The sequence below is a fragment of the Dromaius novaehollandiae genome, chromosome 8 (assembly GCF_036370855.1).
Source record: "Dromaius novaehollandiae isolate bDroNov1 chromosome 8, bDroNov1.hap1, whole genome shotgun sequence".
Lineage (NCBI taxonomy): Eukaryota > Metazoa > Chordata > Aves > Casuariiformes > Dromaiidae > Dromaius > Dromaius novaehollandiae.
In genome coordinates this window covers 10,299,032-10,319,243 of record NC_088105.1, presented here as the reverse complement: position 1 = coordinate 10,319,243, position 20,212 = coordinate 10,299,032, and the positions used below count along the sequence as shown (strand labels likewise).

General features: G+C 41.9%; 1 protein-coding gene and 1 long non-coding RNA gene across 6 annotated transcripts in view; one reads left to right on the top strand and one right to left on the bottom strand.

The window, feature by feature from the left end:
- The window catches only part of ABL2 (ABL proto-oncogene 2, non-receptor tyrosine kinase), a 50,747-nt gene that overhangs the window by 15,896 nt on the left and 14,639 nt on the right, over nt 1-20,212 (top strand). For 2 of the 5 annotated variants that reach the window (XM_064515629.1, XM_064515628.1), the window contains exons 2-4: nt 17,473-17,643; nt 18,408-18,703; nt 19,385-19,657. In XM_064515629.1, coding sequence (XP_064371699.1) covers nt 17,473-17,643; nt 18,408-18,703; nt 19,385-19,657 — 740 coding nt within the window. Of the gene's footprint in view, nt 1-7,585; nt 7,933-12,808; nt 13,890-17,472; nt 17,644-18,407; nt 18,704-19,384; nt 19,658-20,212 lie in introns of those variants that run through there. The other 3 variants (XM_026101002.2, XM_026101003.2, XM_064515630.1) reach the window with 3 other exon arrangements.
- LOC135329002 (uncharacterized) lies at nt 15,238-19,455 on the bottom strand. The gene is made up of 3 exons (XR_010390123.1): nt 19,315-19,455; nt 17,262-18,723; nt 15,238-15,741 (listed from the first exon to the last, which is right to left on the bottom strand). It is a non-coding gene; the product is annotated as an uncharacterized LOC135329002 (long non-coding RNA).

The following is a 20,212-nucleotide window of genomic DNA, read 5'->3' as shown; positions in this document are numbered from 1 at the left end:
ACATCTATAGTACTTAACAGGGCCAACAGTAGTGCTTCCAGTAGTAGGAAGTTCCTTATAAATAGTCTCCACAATATTCACAATACATAATTTTCAAAAGCTTCACTCAGGATTTTCAAAGTAAGAATGCTTGTATTAATTTTTTTCTCAGACAGAGAGGGTTGTAAGCAGATCTAGGAAATACCTAATCTTGAAGTAAACTTTTATAGAATATAGGTACCTTCAGAGCTGGTTATTTGAATTACAGAAAGGCTAAACTGATGGAAAAACTGTCAAAAGAAAGCTTTTTCCCCTACTACTGTGCTCCTTCCTTACCAGCGCTGGTTCTCATCTAGCCCTGTGGTGACTGGTCCAGGGAGCTAAACCAGCAGAAACTTGGGAGGGGCTGGGTGGGTTTCCTGCAGCAGCATACTGCAAAGCAGATGGATGTGCAGGAAGCAGCAGAGGAGGCAGCTGGGAGCAGGGGAAGAACCACCTTTCTGGCAGCAGCTGCCTGCTAGATTCACGTAGCCACATGGTCAACCAGCACCCTTGAAACCTTAAACTAGTTCAGTGGTTTTGTCTGTTGTTCTTCGAATAAGGCTTTTATAAATCGGGTTTAAGATTACTTAAAAAAAATCCAATAAGCTATCCACACTTAGCACTGCATCTCTTTAGCAAGATTGCAATCTGCAAGAAGCCTCTTAAATCTGTCCTTTTAGTGTCTTTGAAATTCAGAAGTTGGTTAACTCAGATGCTTGAAGAGTCAAAGGCAGCTATCTGTTTATAAGAGGTTACTTCTCCAGGTTTCTAAGAATAGGGACACCTCTCACCTGCTTTAAGTTTTTGTTTGTTTGTTTTTTTAAGTGTGCTTGTTGAGTTCTTGGCTTTAATAGCTTTTCACAGTGCTAAACATGTATGCCTTTAATGAAAGGTTGACTATAATCCAGTGCTCATGAACAGCATCCCTGCACTGCTCTAACTGAATTGGTGTGAGACTGACAGCTAAAGGAAAAGACCAGCTGTCCTTCAGACTGAACTAGGTATGAATTTTAAGTTCAATTAGATAAATGCATTACTTGACCAATTTTTCTGTCAGGAAATTCTCAGTTCTGTGAACAAATCTGTTAGTCTAGTTTCTCTAGTAATTAGGATTTAAGTTTTTAAATTGGTGATCTTGCTTTCTGCTGCATTTTAATTAGATCCGATTGTCAGTGTAGAAGTTTGACTGAACAGTCACAGCTGACGTTAGTGATAAAGACATACCACCCTGGATTAGTCAGTCCTTTGGAGGACTGATGCTGTTTGGTGCATTTGATCAGCACAACTGTTTGCTATTACTCAGCTTTTCCAGCTTCAGAAGCTGAGGTGTGACCCTGTGTGTTTGTTTAGAATTGTTGGTCTTTTCATGGAAAAAAGATGATTTCAGGCTATAGGCAGGTCTCTCCTGGGCATCCATCATGCCCTCCTCTTTGAATTTCAGTCATGGATTTGTATGCTGTTAGTCCTTACGGGTACTTCAGAGGCTTCTCGTTTTCTGGCTACTGGTGGTCTATCATTCTTTATGAGAGCATGACCTCAAGGGGTGTTTTCCCCCGAATCCTTGCTGCTCCTTCATGCAAGAGCTGATGTATCCCATAGGAGCTCAGGTGCGCTGGCTGCTACCAGGGTTCTACATTTCAGCTCTTGGTCCAGTTGCTCAGGGACCAACCATGCAGGCTTTATATAAGTTTAACATTATGCTTTTATGGTTTACTTCAGCTAGTAAGAGATTTAGAGATCTCAAAACAATATGTCCGTATAAACACCTTTCCCTGCCTCACTTCCCTTACCATTTTTGGTAGCTTTGGCACCTGCTCAGTTCTGTAACCTGCCCAGGAAGTTATTTCTAATCACCTCATGCAGTGCGTGGCTGTGTTGGCTTTGAATGCTGCAAGTGGCTGGAAAGCAATGGAAAGACTTTCTGGCAACAGTGTAGATGAGCAGGAAGCATGTCAGTAATTCTAAAGACATTTTAACTTCCAAATATTGCTTGGCTTCCCATCTTAAAAAATCTAAGCTTAAAGACCCACTTTAAGCCTACATGGTGCAGCAGCTTTCAATCTGAAGATAGTTGTAGCTGCTTCTGGATGCTCCAGTTGCTTGCTAAATAGCGATTCTTTAGCTGAGACGCATCCTGTACTTCACCGCAAAGATACTCTGTGAGGTTCCTTTTTCAGAAAACTTTGCAAGTTAAGAAAGAAGTCACAACAGCATGGAAGTCTACTAAAGGAATGCCCTAAAAGAAGGGGTTTTACGTTGATAATGCAGTGGCATCTCAAGAAGCTGGCAGTGATTTAGTGTCTTTCAGTAACACTAAATAAAATGTCTTTACAAAGATGAGACTGAGAAGCACTTTGGAAGCAGTAGCTACATGGGGTGGGAAATGTTCCACTTCAGCCCCTGCACTGGGGAAAGCTACAGTTATTTTGAAAACATTTAAATACATAATTGTCATAGCTAAGTGCTGTAAGCAGTAGAAATGTAACTGGAACTAGATACCAAAAAGCAGGAGTTTTAGTTTCTAATACCTGGACAAGATGCAGAATGCAGAATTCTGTCCCTCCTTTTTAAGAGGCAAGTCAGAATTGCGTTTAAGTTCACCATAATTTCAAATACTCACATATCTGGTTTGGAATAGGTTTGTAGAGAAGATGATCAAGAGGGAGAATGACTTTGCGAGAAGCATTTGCAGCATTGCCTGTTGTCTTGGAATTTCAAATTTCAAGACAGCACCTGGTATGCTGGTGTCAGTGCAGTGGTGAGCCCTGGTCCCAAAGGAAGCACTTAGGGTGGCTGGTTCCTGAAGGGATACAATATAGCCCAGTGTAATCCAGGCAGTCAGCTGTCCTGACAACCTATATAAGCCAGCAACAACTGGGAATGTTTTTCTATGGAGTGGGAGGAAGAAGGAATGAGGGGCAATGCTCACAAATTAGGAAAAAAGTCTCAATTTAAGATGATAAAGGGACCTTCTTGGCCTCTCAAACCAGAAGATGAAGGGGCACTTCAAGCAAGTTCCCTTCCAGATGTCACAAAATTACACTTTGTAGGCCTCAATCTCAGTTAAAATTTGCATCTTGCAAAACATCACTCCTAAATTAAGTGAGGGAGATACATAAAACCAAAGCAAGCTGTGTGGCACAACTGGTAAAAATCTTGCCATGAGTCTGTGAATGCAGTTAAAGCTCTGTTGTCAGAGATCTTATTTTCTAGTTTAGATTTAAATCATGTTGCACTTCATTAATTTCCCCACTCCTTGTAGAGAATACAAATATCATTTCTCCTATGGGCTGTTAAGTGCTCCTATGAACTGTACAAATAGTTAGATGATTTCTATTCTTTGTATGACTTATAAAAAGTCACATTTCATATTTTGTTCATGCTTTTCATGTATCAGCAACAACTTAAAACAACTTGAATGGTAGTTTCTGAATATTTCTGCTTGTCACTGCTGCCATTGCTGCTGGTGTAAAATCCATCTGTGCCACAAGAGGCAGGGTAGTATTGCTACACCCTCCTAGGTTAGGATGTAGCTCCTGGTGCTCTGTACTCCTTCTCTCTACAGAAAAGCACATTACCTTCCACAGCAAACTCCACAGAAATGTATGTTGTAAATGGATGCATTAAAAACTAACCTTTGCTTTACAGAACAAGAGGAAATGAACTGCTGAGTGAGCAGCAATGTTAGACCTCCCAGTGGGAATTTCCAATCCTTTCCCTCTTCCTTCCTCCCTTGGAATATATATAGTAAATAGAGTAAATGAAGCACTGGGGGAGGAGACACCCAAAGGCAGAAGTAGTAATGAAGGCTATTCCAGCCTCTAATTAAAAACAGCTGACAATATACTGGCCAATCCCCTGGGCACCCCAGTCATACCACCACAAATGCTGGCCACAGTAGAGATGTCTCAGACAGCTCTGCCAGTATTAAGTGGGAGGAAGGCTCCTTAAATAACTAGTGACAGGTCTTATTCCCTGACTGTGTCAACACTGAGGTTTTTTTCCACCCTCTGAACAGGAAATATTGGTGAAGTAATTGTGTGGCAAACAAGTGTCAAAATGAAATCTTTTTTGCTACTCCTAGTTGTTGGATCTATTTTAGAAGGAAGTGGGCCCAATTCTTTTCATTTTGCATTTCTATTCAAAAACCTCTAAGCAACAGATGAAAATCAGAACAAAAGAGGAATTGATTTGGTTAAAATTGGGGAGAGTAGCGCTCTCTAATCACCTTTGTCCCTGAAACAGTCCAAAAGAGTGCCTGTCTATGTTATGTTCTCAGAGTATCTGCATTTGGAGGAGCTAAAGCAGCAGCAATCCCTTCCCCTTTCTTCATAAATTTTAGCATGCTCACAGATCAGTGTGCATAATCCAGTCTTGAAAAGCCTGCCTTACTCTTGCAAAATAGCCTACTTTGTCTCCTCTCATTCTGGGTGAAGAGAAGAAGGTTCTGTGGTCCCAATTCAGTAAAATAGGTTTTTGGTGAGGATCACCTCCAAGTTCTTTTCACTCCTAGGTGAATCCTTACAACCGTTTTCCATATTTCTCTAATACAAGGAGGGAATGTTTTCAGTGCTACAGAAGAACAAATTGCATTAATGTGCAGGTTAGCACTGCAAGTTGGCAAAAGATCTTGCTCTTATGGGGATTTGCCTTGTGACAATTTATTAGATAAATCTGGAATTTCTGACTACCTTCTCTATGTTTACTATTTGTCTATGGATCAGATTGTCCTGTAAGCAGCTCTACACTTCATGCATGAAAATTCAGATTGTCATCTTCTGCATCTTTTCCTTGCTAGCCTAAACTAAGGTTAATCTAAGTATTTTCTATGTAGTTTCTGCTTTTTGAAATGACAGTCCTTAACCCAGTCAGATCTGGGCTGTTTTTTCTGGGGAATTAGGTCACTCACTTCCCCACTGTTACGTTTTTGTTACTTTTCTTTACTGCTCTGAAACCAAATGAGTAGAAAAAACCCATCATCTGCAGGATGTTTCTGCTCTGTTTGCATTCACACACACACTCAGGTTTCCCATCTCCTGCTCTGTGTCTCCCTGGAGCCAATTATACCTTCTTTAACTAGTCTTCTAGTTCAGCAGTTTCCCTTACAAAGTCATTTTTGTCTTAATTTTTATGCTTCTCACCACAGGGATAGTAATATCTGATGATTTAACCAGGTTATACAGTGCACTAAGCACTGATTATAGCGTGTAACTTGCTGGAATGACTTTCATGTGTTTGCTTTGAGAAGAGGTGCTAGAAATGGAGCAGCTATCAAACAAGAAGCTGAATAGAAAAGACGTTTTCTATATTTCTAACTTCTCTGCAACTCACCTATTTTCTCCTTGAAAGCTGCTATTAGACTATGACAAATGATGTGAAAAGGCAGAAATGGAATAGCAAGGTGGTAAAGTTGCTGATAATGCCAAGATGTTCAAGACAGTAGAGACAAAGGTTGACTGAAGAACTGCAGGAGGATCTTGCAGTATTGAGCAACTGGTGTGAAATTCAGTGCAAGTTTGTGGAAGGTGACAGAGAAAAATAGTTCCAGCTTTACAAATGAGATGCTGAGCTCTGAGCTGACTGCTAGTGCAACAGAATAGGAGTTGCAAGACAGTGGCATGAAGATATCCCCATATTCAATTGCAGTTCAAAAAGCAGGATGTTAGGAATAGAGAAGAAATTAGTTATGCAGCTGTACAAATCCAGTGTGCAGCTATGGACTGAACACTGTATATAATTCTGATCTCTTCATCTGGAGCAGTATATGGAGAACAAGAAAAAACTCAAAGGAGGACTGCTTAAAGATGACCAGAGGCAAGTAACAGCTTCCATATCAGAAGGCCTGAGACTAAAGCTCTTCAGCCTGGAAGAGAGGTGGCTGAGGTGGGAATACGATAAAGGCATGTAAAAATCCTGGGTGGCAGAGAAAGCATAAACAGGTGGTGATGGTTCAGTATCGCCCACTGTAAAGACTGCATAGCATCGAATGGAGCTAGCAGAAGTCGTGCTCAAAACAAACGAAAGCCAGTTCTTCATCATGCAGTGTGTAGTTGAGCTGTTGATGACATTGCAGCAGAATATTGTTTATGTGACAAGTTTAGTTTGCATTACTTCAGACAGCAACTGGACAAAGTAATGGAAGAAGCCTGTTAGGAAGGTTAAATACAAAGACACCAGCTCTGGCTCATAAAGTCCCTTGGATGCAATATACTGGAGGCCTGGAAAGTTATTCTGGAATAACTTCATTACCCTTTTCCCCAGGCATCTTCTATTGGCAATGTAAAGGCAGGATATGGGGCTGTGTGTGACCCAGCATGGCTGTTCTTACGTAACTGAAGAATCCCAGTTGTCAGCTGGAGACTTACTTTTGTTGACATGCTTAAGTGTTCTAATGATTCCGAGAGCAGGGCTTGTTTTTCCTATCCTACTTCCTTCAAATATTCTGTTGTTTTGATGTGAATAATAGGTCGTTTTCCATAATCAAGAAGTATCTCCACTTTCTGAAAAAAATCTCAGTGGCTACTAACTTTACAGTAAATGAAACATTTACTGCCTCTGGAGTAGTGGACTATGTAAGATACACGTTTGTATCTTAGCTGCTTAAAATTCACGTTGAATATACTTGCTAGTCTTATCTTTCTTCAATTAATCATTTTTAAACACTTTTATTATTCTATCAAAAAAATCTGATCTCTCCTGAATAATATCCATCACTGACCTACTACACACTAAGCACTGTCACTCCAGGTCCACTTAACTTATTCATAATCCTTGTCTTTTCATTTACAGTTACCTTCCTTTGTAGTAACAGACTTTTTTATTAATACACCAGCAATCCAAACAGTGACTTCTTTTGTAGCTTTAATTATTTTAGAATATGAGTATTGAACTTGTTCGGTCTTATTAGAGACTCTTTTCCTTCAAAGCTGTATTAATTTTGCCATAACCCAGAAAGGGGATTTTCTGAGCATGTTATTTCAGTGAGTACCTTGTCGTTCAGACATATGAGGACTAAGCACTGCTGCTAGAAGATTTGCAAAAACAAATGTAGTGACAGCCTGAAATGGCAAAGCTGTCCAAGCTGAGCTAGGAATTCATCCTGCTGAGGCCGGGGTTTGTGTTACCCTGGTTATTTAGCAGCTGTTGGAACCAGCAGTGAATGGAGTCCCTTGTCTGCTCCGCGGAGCCAGTTAGAAGTGTCTGGGTTTAGCAACGGGAAGTGGCACAGCAGCCAGTAAAACTAAGTATAGCGCGATGGATGTGTTTCTCTGACTTCACATATGCATATTCACTCTGCCCCACGCGAAAGTGGAGCAGCTCGTAGGTCTGGGGAGGAGCAGGCAACTACGACTCCTTCTCACCAGGACTAAGCTGAGTGTCGATTCTGTGCATCTCCTAACAAGAATCCGTACTTTAAGAATTTTTCCACGGTTCTGAAGTTAATACAGCCTGCAATTTTTGGGCAAGTATTCATGCTAAAGGTGGGCTTTTCTTGGATAAAAGGAAACACTGGTTTATTTTCTAAGGCAAATGTATTTCAAGGAGGCAAGATCAGAAGAGTTTTAGTCAAATGAAGTAGATATTTTAACAAAGGAAAAGTTGTCTCTTCAAGAGAAGAAAATGGCTGCGGATAATGGCTTGAAAAGTATATTGGTTTCTGACAAATGAAGTTGACAGTTTTTTGATTTATTTTAGCTAGATTTTTTTTTTTTAAACAGAAGTACTTCAGGCTGTGTAGCTTTGGCAGTTGCTGCATATTCAGTGTGGGTGGATGGAACTGAGAAGTCGCATCTGTGCTAACAAGCATTTTGGGATTGCGTTAAAAAATTAAACTCATTAAACTCATGTACTGGAAACTGAAGCTATATCAGCTCGCCTGGGGAGCTCTGCCCACTGAATATCCTCCAAAAGGTAAGCAGTAGTGTCACCTGTTCCAGGCACTCACAAAAATCATTACATGGGCCTCAAGTATATCAACTCAAATTTGGGCTGTTAGTTTGACTTTCTTTGACTCCTGAGATTAGAAATCAGTGAGTTAGACTATCCCTCCTTCCAAGTTTTCCCCTCTAGCTGGAAAGGCTAAAAATACACTTTAAAAAGCCAGCTGAGAAGCAGATTAATGTGGTCATTGTTCCAGGGGCTGAGTCTAAGGAGAATATCTAATAATGTAGTACTTCTAGTAGGAGTTAATTATGTCACTTGGAAAGCAACTTGGACATACATGTCATGTTAACTCAAAGGTGTGATCAGTTACTGCTTTACATCTGCAAAATAACCTCTTAGCAGTTAGACTGTTAGTATAGGTATTTCCAGCTTGCTTAGGGGTTGACTGAGCCATGATTTTTCAAGTAGTCTTTTTGCAAGAGCTCTCACTGCAAATGCTCATCTTCCTCGACCCCCTACCCCACCTAACTCTGTGTGAGTAAATAACTAGGAGTTTGATTTGCTTAGAAGTAGACAATATCTTGACTTTGAGCTAACCAGTGTTAATGAATCTTCAGGAATTCTGTTGTAGCTTAATGCTACATGCATTAAGCAACTTCTCCTTTCCCACAGCACTGATTAAAAAAATGCTAAATGACTTGCTGTAAGCTGTCATAATGTTTGGCCAACCCACCTTTCCTGGAGAAGGACCAGGTGATCTAATCCTCCTTACCCTTCATACTGCAGATGTTTACTGGAACCCACCACAACTGAGGAAGAATGTCAAATAGACTTTTGATCTACATGTATGCAGTTTCCCAGTTATCTTTGAAATCCTTGTGTCCCTTCGTAGCACTCCTTTCCCTAAAACTGTCATTGGGGGAGTAGTTACTGTCCATTATAGGCAGGATTCAGAGGAACAAAGATTGGAGCTTCATCACCTCTGTACTCAATGGAAAGAGGTATGTAACAGAGCATCTAAAGCTGATGGTCTCTCTGCTTGTTTCTAGATACCAACAATTGCAAAGCATCTAGCTTTATAGCAACTGAACAAATCCTCAGTAATTAAGGTAGCAGACATTTTGATACAGTATTCAGGATTTTTTAAAATACGTTATACTTGTAGCTTGTCATTCTAAAAGACCTTTTTTGTGTATTATTTTAATTATATTAGTTTTTTTCCCCACTGCAGAAAAGTGTTTTTTATCCATTGCCTACTGTGCTGTTGGCTTTTGCTTCCTCACTCAAACGTACGTTCAAAGAAGTCAGAATGGTACTTCAAGCTGCATCATTTTGCTAGCTGCCTTTATTCCATTGCATCTCTTCTTTTCCAGAGTTTTGAGGCGAAGAAATATTATATGTAATGAGAGCTTGTTTAATGAGTTAGCAGTTTTTGTCCTGAATATGATCAGTGCTTGATCTACTTTGAAATTCTCTCCTAAAACAGCAATGCTACCAAATATTTCAGTAGAAGGTTCGGTAACTTATAGCCCATATAGTTGTAGAGGTTACCTATGTGCCTTGCATTCAACAAGGAATGAGCAAACATTCTGAAATGAGTACTTTGAAGCGTAAGCTGGATTTATTTCATTCTGGATTTTGTTTCAAAAAGGTATTTCCAGAAATTCTTTACGAGAAGGAATGTGGAGAAATTATGAACTGTTGCATTAGGTAGACTTTAGGGAGAAATAGCATATGTATGTTGGTGGCCTCTGAACAGGGAAACAGGCTAAGGCTCTAAATGTTCGATGTCATTAACGAAGGATGAGGATAATTGGGGCCAGTGAAAAGACAACAGTTCCTTCATTCAACTTCTGTGAGTTTGGGGGCAGAGGGGTTGGTTTTGTTTTTTAATCTTGCATAACTAACCTCATAAACTTCAGGTAGACACAGACAAGGTCTTGAATTTTTTCACACATTGGTATAACTAGCTGAAATCAATTTGACTCTTTCCAACATTTAAACTTCAATGACACCAAAACCCCAAATCTTACCTTCACTTGGATTTTATATCAAGTTAGGCAAAAACATGCCTTCTAGATAAAGACCCGCCACTTTAACCATGAAATAACTACAGGGTAGTACCTCGTGCAGCAGTGTCTTAAGTTTCAGAATAAATCTCTTCTTAAGAGAAGAGCTCTAGGAAGAGCTTTTAGGTTCTCATACAGTTTACTCTCCCTGACCAAAGATCACTTCTATTAACCTTTTGTCTTTCAGCAATATTCTGATAATTCAGGCAAGAAGGTGCTATCACTTTGGCGTGCGTGTGTGTGCGTGAGAGAGAGAGAGAGAGAGAGAGAGAATATGATGAGGGCTGTTCATGATGCAATTTTGTCATTGACTCTGAAGTCTCTTCCCATTCTGTCTCTCCCAGGCTGGGACCATAAATAGAAACTTATTCCTCAGCCATCTCAAATTCTTGGTTTGGAACTGTATTTCTTGGCTTTACTCAGTGGGTTGTTTACAGTCCTTAAACCTCGCACCGCTCTGTGGGAGGCCCAAAGACTAACTACAGGATCTGTGCTTAGCTTAGGCAAACCACGTTATTAAGAGTCTGGTTGCTCGCAGGAGAGGAACACCTAGGAATGGCATTTAGTTAGGTTGCCTGTATTTTACCAAAGCCATATGTGAGTTATCTGAAAGCTTTTAATCTCATGTTTTTCATGGCCACATGTATGTCAGCAAAGAGACTAGGTGGTCTCTTTAGGTAAGGGCTCAAGTCTGTTAATGGGGTGAAGAGAGTTCATAGTTCTGCCTCTACGGTACCACATTATTAGCAGCAACTTGCCCTGTTCAGCATTGGTTAGCTTTTTAGTATGGAGTAAGCTTGCCTTGAGTGTTTTTGGTTAGTGGGAAGTGCTGAGACTTGGCTTCAGCAACAAAGCTACTGTAGAAGTTGATGCTATTCCAATCGTGTCAGCAAAATAGGAAACTCACGGACTGCTGTGTTATCAGTTTTGTTTCCTCATATTCATTAAGACAGAAATCCTCCCACTAACAAGCTGGTTGAAGTTCTTGAAGTCTAGTGCATGAAGTGAGGTACGTTTTGAAGATGCAGTGGAAAAGGCCGGTTATACTAACAGTGGTTAGTTACTTGGCTGTCTGCTTCTTGTGCTTTAAGTTGACCAATGCTTATTCCTTGGTAGTCTTAAAATCAAGCATATAAAATGAGTCTACATATTAAATAGCAGTGTGGATATTTATATCAATACTTAGTTAAAAACCCAAAGTGAAAATAAAGTATAAGATGTGGCATGTGCAGGAATCTTTGTGGCCTTGTGTTCAAGCATCCTTTTGTAAATAAGAGGCCTGTGAAAAGCCAGAAGAGAGAACCCTGTATAGATACCCTATGTTTTTTGGTGTAAAATGCTAATTATCTCTGATTGAGACTATGCAATAACCAGTATTTACCCTATAGCCCTTCTTTTGTCTCTCTTCCATCCAGTGCGAAGCCAGTCACTTTGGCTTATTGCCAACAGCACACGTTCCTTTTTGGAGCTGTATTTCTATTTACATGTCCTTTTGTTTGCTTAAGAGACATTGATAGTTGGTTCATAAATTCAAAGTATAGCAATTTTTTTTCCAAAGCTCCCTGAGCTATATATTTCAAAGTACTGTAGTCAGCAATATTTCAGGTATTTACATTTAACTTTTTCCCACCGCTGGATGAACTAGAGAAATTTTTCCAAATGGAAGATTTAAATTGTACAGGAAGGGTAAACGGTCTCAGGAAACTGCTTTCAGCAGCGCCATGGGGAACAGCCTTAAGCCTTGGGAAGAGCTGCTGTGCCTAAGGGGTGGGTTCTTCCACAGAGGAAGCTGAGTAAACCAGGATTAAGAGTTTATATTGTGCCCTTACTGTGAATGGAATAGGAGCAGGAGGCTTATTGTGATGGATGCAGGTGCCATGGTGATGGGCAAAAGGGAAAGTAACTATCTAGAAAAATTTCAAAAGAAATAATGCTTATCTAAAAGTCAGGAAAAAAGCTAGATTTTGTTGTTCTGCCTGGGCGCATTTGACAGGGACTTACTGTGAAGTGCAGGGACACCCTGAGAAGCGTGGCTGGGACATTACAGGGACAGCACTGCCATTTTACTGCCAAGGAAATTTGGAAAGATGGACAAAATGCTGCTCACAGCCACCCATTAGGCTTTGGCTGAAAATACTCTTCTGATAGAGGCTAAATATAATAGGTTCAATAGATACATTTGTAAGTCACGTTTGTAGCCTCACCTAGCTTTCTGCTAATCCTTCTTTGTTCCAGTGATACTGGTTACACATCTCTTGTATTTTAACTAATAAGTAAATTACTCATTTTTCATCCCAAACCTCATCCACATTTTTCTCAGGCTAGGCTGTCTTTCTTACAAATTCTGCTTATTCTTTGTGTGTTAACAGAGATACCAAGGTTATTTCAAATGCCAGTGTAATTAAGAGTGTTCAGTGCCCATAGGAGGGGAGAAAACAATAGACTGTGAGAGACAAAAACCAAAGGGGAAAAAGATGAAGCCCAGGAAGCTAGTAGGTAAAGGCAGGTCAGCCTCCAGCAGGTCACGTGCTGCAGGGCTCACTAGAGCTTCATTTTGGAGGAGCAGGAGAGCCTGGTTGTCAGAACTTGGAAGATGATGGCACATGGGGATCCTAAGATATTTTCTTTGTCTGTTTTTTTCCCCACTTACATCAGGTGAATGCAGGGGGGATAAACTATGGCACAGGCCATACAGGGGGAAATAACTCCTTGTCACCAGTTACCAGGGCATCCATGGATTTATATAGTGGGTTTTCAGTCCCATAACTTTACAAAACAGAAGCATTCAGAGCAAGCCAAGTCACTCATTTCTTACCTTCAGTCTGTTCTGAGTCCTTATCATGTGGTCCAGCTGCTTTTCTCACAGAAGAGCAGAGTTTCTTAGACTTAGAAATGCTGCTTTTCTTGCTGGGCTGCAGCAGCATCTCTCCCTCTACAGAAGGCCAAACCACTTGCTTCCCCCTTGCCTGCCCCCTTTTATACCCCTGGTAGGCTGACCAGGCTCCCAGGTGTGAGCCATCCATGGTGAGCACTTGTTCTTTAACCCTTCCTTGCCCACAAGTTCAGAGGAGCCTCTCCTGCTGCCAATCATACAAGCTTTGCTAGAAAACTGAGGCTTTTCATAAAGCAAACCTTATGTTTTTGAGGGGTAATTTGATAGTGTTCTTTCAGAGAGCGGACCTGAATCTTACTAAAACAGCAACTTTGCAGCTCCGAATGGGCTTACTGTACTGTCCTTACTTTCTATTTCTTTGTGAAATCCTAAAGTGTTCAAGAGAGTTTACTACTTTAGTGCTTGTCCCTCTCTCTGACTTGCATTTTCATGAGTGTTAGTTTCCTGTTGATTCACGTAAACAGTGCTCCGGCAATGGTATGTGGAGTGGGAGATGAATCAATCTGGGCAGTCCCCTCAGTGGATGATCTGGTTTGTAATTTGTACAGAGGAATATCGCCAAGGAAACTGTTTGCTTTCTTCCAAACACTTTATTGCCTAACTCTAACGGAATAAAATTGTCCGTCTTTATAGCTTATCTCGGTGTTGTTTCAACTTGCACTCTGGTCCCCACATCCTCTGTTTGTGCAGAGTTCCCTGGGAAGCTCCACCCTTACTTCCAGCTAATAACCCAATTAATCCGCAGCCTGATTTTCCTCGTTTCTCCTTCACCGCTCGGCAGCGCTTGCTGCGTCATTGGCCGCCCGTCTGGTGAGCCGCCACCGCCTGCGCGGGGTGGCGTTTGTGCTGGCAGCGGCAGTCCGGGTCGTCTCGTGGCAGGCAGCCTCTGCGGCTCGCTGTGAAGCCCAGCATGATCGTGGGGACGGTCCTGCTCCAGTCCAGCAGCTATGGCCAAGAGGAGGGCAGGCTGCTCGGCTGCCTCGGTGCTGACGCCTCTCAGCCTGGCGTGTCGGGGTTCGCAGGTATGATGCTCAGGGCTGTTGTGCTGTGCCAGCCCTTTCCTGTATTGCTCTGGGTGCTTAAAGGAGGACACAAGTCTTTTCAGGTCTCTTTTTGTCTGTAGTACAAGACCAGCCAAGGGAGGGTGAGCGTGTGGGCTTTTGACCAGTTTTGAGGATTATCGAAATGCTTCATTTTTATGAGCAGTTACACAGCTAGTATTTCAGAAAAACAGACCACTTCAACACTTGATGTGACTCTGAAAATTAAGACTTAGTATGTGCTAGACTGTCCTCCTGTTGGCACTTGGACATGTGAGATTGGTAACTATAGTCTTGGTGGCACGGGGTGGGGGAACGTAACATCCCTTGCATGCTGGCTGAATAGGAAAAGTGTTCATGTCCGGAAAGAAGCATATTGTATTGCGGGAATAAAGAAAAGGAAGGAGATGGATGAAGCAACCTCCTTGCTTGATCATGTATTACTTGTACAATACACCAGGATGTAAGCTTTCCGTTGTGTAGGAAATGAAAGTAGTAATATACAGTTTATGGTTAGGCTTTAAAAGGAGCTGATATAAAACAGAACTTTCCACCTCATTTCCTTACTCTTGGTGTGAACTGAGCTTACAAAATAGTCACTCAGAGGGGTATTACCTGCCACGCGTTTTGGTTATGTGACTGTTTCCTTAATGAGGTCTATGCAGTTGCCTTATTTAACTAGTCTTTCTTATCCTTCCTTGCATATCGGACCGTTTAGATGCCAAACTGTGTTGAACAGCATAGGTTATTATGTGATAGTAGGTGCTTTTATACTCCAATCAAGCCCCAGTTCAGTAGATACTGGGTAAACCTTGCAGTTATTTCAGGGACTGAGTCACTCTAAAAATGAAAGCGAAGGAAGTTAGTGAGACGTGAGCTCTTCAGAGCATTTGATTTTTTTAGGTCCTCATCAAACATTAACTCCCTTTGGCTTTTTTTGTACGTAACGTGGGCGTTGGGAGCGCGTGCCACCCTCCCAGGCCTTCCCGAGGAAGCGGTGGTAGTCCCACATCTGCTCTGAATCCTTGCTGGCAGCTCAGCCCCGCACCGCAAGTGGTTTAATGTGGGCAGTGCTGCGCAGGGCTCAGCGGCAGGTGGCATTTCGGCCGGCCTCGCCTTGGCTGAAGCGCTGCTGCTGCGGGACCTGCGGCGGCGGCGCTGGAGCTGGGCCGATGCTGGGCTGCTTGGGGCTCCCCCGGCGAGTGCGCGGGGGCCCAACGCTTAACCGCGCTCTCTGGTAGCTCAGGTAAGGGTTGGATGCTCAGGTCTCGCTCGAAAAAGAAACTGAAAATGCTACTCTTTGACCGTAAAATAAAACAAACGCATGTATTTTTGTTTAAAGCCTTTGACATTTCAGCAGATGTATAACTGGAAGTCAGTTACTTGAACAGCATTAAGGTATTATGGAGCTGAAAGGTCGGGATATTTCCTGAAAGCCCTGCGTACTTCTCTGTTTGCTCCTTGAGCTAGCGCAGATCAAAGTCGGATTTTGTGTGCAGCAGACTTGCTGAGTGATTTTGCTGAAGGTGCTGAAACACTCTCTCTAACACATGGCACTACAGGAGTGTGAAGAATGTATTATTCCGTTCATATGTATTTTTCACTCCATAAAGACGGCTGGATTTAGGAGTTGGTGTTCTTTTCTGTTGCCACCTAGACAGTTCCTAATGCTTAATAACTTGACATGTTTACCCACACCCAGCCCCCAAAAGCTACTGATGTGTTCGCAGTGGTGCTCCAATGTAGAAAGCTGGGAAGGCATTGGGATTTCCTCTTTTCCATGATAGTGCCAGTTTTCTCACGCTCTTTGTCTGATGGATAGTGTGCTGTAAAACTAATTGCAATAGATAGTTAGGAACAAGAAGTGTATGTTAATATTGCATCTGCAGCCAGTGAAATAACAGAAGTGAAATTGTGGTAGCCTAATGTCTATACACCTCTGTTCTTGCTAGGAGAACCTTGCCCTTGGTAGGGGGGTACTTTGGCAAGGGTAGGGAGTTAAGCTATTAAGTAATTGCAAGATTAGCAGGTTATGCAAGCAGTGTAACTTGGAATTGTTACCAGAAATGCAGTCAAAAGCCACTTAGCTGCACATTTAAAAACAAAACAGAACAAACCTGAACCGTTTACTTTCTTGTGTACGTATAATAAAGTCAAAAAACTGAATGTAGATTCTGGGAAACCCCCTGCATTCTGGTTTTCCAGGCTTAAGCTTGGTCATATGATTTGGCATATGCCTGCGGATTTGGCATACGCCTGCCTACTACTTGGCACAGGCCTCTTCCTGTGCCGTGTCTCACCGACTTCCCAGTTTCTGCATCCTGTATTGCATTTAAGCTCTTTGCTCGCTTTCGAAGTGCCGTGTAGGCTAGCTCTCGCTCACGCCTGTAGTTGTGGGAGAGTGGGGATGGGGGCAGTTACATGCACACATTCTCTGGTGGGGGTCTGCTTAAAAACATCCTGTGCCCGACTTCTCTGCTCCTCAGAATTGTGCCAAAGCAATGATTTAAAATCAAAGAAATCCTCGAACTTTGAAAGGGGACTTCTTATGTTTGGTGCATTTTAATTGAGTCTGTGCTTACAGTATAGTTCTGTAACTGCACCAAGAGGATTTGAAAATCCTGCACAGCAGGGCAGGAGCTTGTCAGTTGTGCCATCAGAGGAAATATTTGTATTCTTACATTTTCCTTTATTTGCCCCCCCAAGCAGCCCCCATGTATGAAGCTACATAATTTCTTTCTCTTGTCTTAATATTGAATTTTATTCTGCTACATGTTCCTGGAAAACCTCTTTGTGGATTAGAAAGCTAATGATGGTCTTAGCATTTTTTTACTACAGTTCTTTCCAAAACCTGGTGTATTTAGGTTATTTTCATCATCACAGGAACTGTGGGGATTTTTTTCTTTGGTCTGTAAAACAAGCTCAAGCCTGGTCCCCACATCTTTGTACTATCAAGTTTGCATCAGTTGTTATTCGAAAAACCAGAACAGAATTATCTGGGTGTTCAGGAAGGCTGCCAGTAAATACCTAGTAGCACCCTTACTACTTAGTCTCCCTGCCAGTTTTTAACCTCTTATTTACACAGTCTTGAGATGTATCACAAATCACCATCATTCCTACCAATACCAAATCAGTCACTATCACAGCCCAATAGGTCACATTCAGTCTGTCCTATCTGTCTGTAATGTTGGCTTCAAATCCAAGCTATCTACTTCAGCCACAGAAACAACAGAGATCAAAAGCATAACACTTAAGCATAGATATTTTTCCTTTGTTTCTTCAAATCACTTTCAAACAGAGGTGCAGAGTTTTATGCACAGGGGCTGCTGTTTGATATATAGAAAAATTAATCACCTTTTCTGGTCTGCTTTTAGAAGTAACTCATAGATTCCCTCAAGAGTCAGTGAAGTGGGCACTGAGAACTGCTGGTCTGAGATGTCCAGATGTGGTGTTCCCTTTCCATAAAGGGCCTGCTGTGCAGTAGGAGCTTCACTCTGCGCTACACTGGATTTTGATTTATTTACGATTGCACACAAAGTAATTTCCTCATCTGCTCTTTCTTCAGAGGCCCTGCACCGCCCCTATGGTTGTGATGTTGAGCCCCAGGCACTGAACGAAGCCATCAGATGGAGCTCCAAGGAGAACCTGCTTGGAGCCACTGAGAGCGATCCCAATCTCTTTGTTGCACTTTACGATTTTGTAGCAAGCGGTGACAACACACTCAGTATCACCAAAGGTAAGGGCTCTGAATTGCAGAGCAGCAATTCGGCTGTAAACACAGCCGCACCAAACAGAAAGTCGAATCCTTCTCCAGTCATTCTGCTGGAAAGAATAAGAATGAATGCAGCTGGAGATTACTCTTTAAAGTGCCGATGGCAAGTGTACGTGCCCTCTCACTTGTGTTAGAGGGACACCTGCCGGGCAGTTCTCCTAGTACAGCGAGGGCTTTGGAGGATGTTGCTTAACAGTCTAGCCAGCTGTTGTTGTTACTATCCTAAGGCCCCCAAATCACCTGCCCTGGGGAAGGGGAGAGAAGGACCTTTACATTATTGGTGATAACAGAACTCATCACTCTTTCAAGTGGAGCAAAATCAAAAATTTTAAGAACCGCCAGAGATTTTTCTATCTCTATTCACTACATATATATATATATCAGAATACACCCTGTTGCACAACTGTTTTATATCAAATGCCATTTAAGGCTTCAAGATGGAGACAATCCTCTGCCCTCCAAAAAATGTCTTTCTGGTCTAAAAATCTGAACCACGGGAAGCTTTTGAACTGATCATCCAAACTGCAATAAATTAGGGAACAGTATCTTAAATTGTTCTGTTATCTGTCTGAAGCCTTACTTTTTAAATATTTTAAATAGAGCAATGCAATTATGATTTCACTGTTGCGGATTTTTGTTTAGCTACAAATGTAGGCTTAGTCAGCTGACTGTGAGCATCTCAATGAGACTCAATAGATTGTTTTTGCTTTTTTTCTCTCTGGTCATAGGTGAGAAGTTACGAGTCCTGGGTTATAACCAGAATGGTGAATGGAGCGAGGTACGTTCTAAAAATGGGCAGGGCTGGGTACCAAGCAACTACATCACACCAGTGAACAGCCTGGAAAAGCATTCGTGGTATCATGGGCCAGTGTCACGCAGTGCAGCCGAGTATCTGTTGAGCAGTCTCATCAACGGCAGCTTCCTGGTTCGTGAAAGCGAGAGCAGCCCAGGGCAGCTATCCATCTCGCTCAGGTACGAAGGACGTGTTTACCACTACAGGATCAATACCACCTCAGATGGAAAGGTAAGGTTCTCTGGACAACACTGTGGGGAGAGGAAATAAGGACATTAATTAAGAGGTGGTACAGATTCCTAAGCTGCAGTCTGCATTACTTAAGGGAGGGATGCGTCTAAGAGAAAACAGGCCTACTGGCTCTTTAATAAAAGGAAGGAACATCTCTCTTTGTGCTGTATTTCTTAACTCACAGAACACCACTTTGGAAGAAGTGCAGACAGTATTTATCCTGACTGAGAGCATAGCTGGGGAGAAAAGCAGTTGTTTGATGCAGTGATACCTTTCCACTGGTCCAAGCTGGAACAAGCAGAGTTTTGTTAAATCAGTGTTTTTAACTTTGATCAATCACATAACAGTATGTTGGGTTAAGGAATGCAGAGACTGGACTTAACCCTTGGCTACAAGAATTCCAGTTTCTAGTCCTGTAAAGCGTGAGCCATAAGGCAGGAGACAGAACTGCTCTCGAGTGATAGCCCTCCTTGATTTCCAGCTGCCATCTGCTAGTAAAAATCTCATCGATTGAATACTCATTTGCCCAAACTGTGAACAACTATTACTTTAAACTACGTTTCTCATACTACTATTTTTTTTTTTAAGCCATTACAACATTTTTACTGTACCTGTCTTCCAGTGTTATTGAAAGCTTCCAGCTGCTTTCTTTTAAGTAGATTCCTGGTTCTTTCTCGACAGGTATATGTGACAGCAGAAAGCCGTTTCAGCACCCTAGCAGAGCTGGTGCATCATCACTCAACAGTAGCAGATGGACTGGTGACAACTTTGCATTACCCAGCACCCAAGTGCAATAAGCCCACTGTCTATGGAGTGTCCCCCATCCACGACAAGTGGGAGATGGAGCGAACTGATATCACCATGAAGCATAAGCTTGGGGGAGGGCAGTACGGCGAAGTGTATGTTGGCGTCTGGAAGAAATATAATCTTACGGTTGCTGTGAAAACATTAAAGGTAAGTTTACAGATTGTTGTGTACCAGTTATTCTGCCATCATTCATGTGCAGGCATAAAGGAATTGTAATGTATTCTCAATTCTACCACCTAACGATAACAAATATCTGATCTGTATAAAATCCATGTTTGAGAGTAGTGTGTAGAACGAAGTTAGCATATCAAACTTGCCACTGTGCATGTGGCTTGGAAACAATTTTGATTTTTTTGGCCCTGCAAGCTCCTGCAGGAACTACATGACCAAGTCTGATCTGTAGAAATGGTTACCAAGCCCACTTCTCTTCCCTCAGAAGAGATGTAGAGGTTTCTAAGAAACCAAAGGTGTTGGAAGCATCATCTACAAGCTTTGCCCTACTCCTGCAAAATTTCAGCTTCTCCATTTATATTTCTTATCAAAGCCTGCTGTTTGTTTCAACATAACAGCTGCGGTTCTAGGTACGTCCTACCTAAGAGAGCTTTGAAACCTAATTTTTATAGCTGGGCAGTGGAACTAAGTCAGTGACCTTGAGAATTTTCCTCTTACCAGCCATGCTGCTTTGGTAGCCGCAGTAGCTAC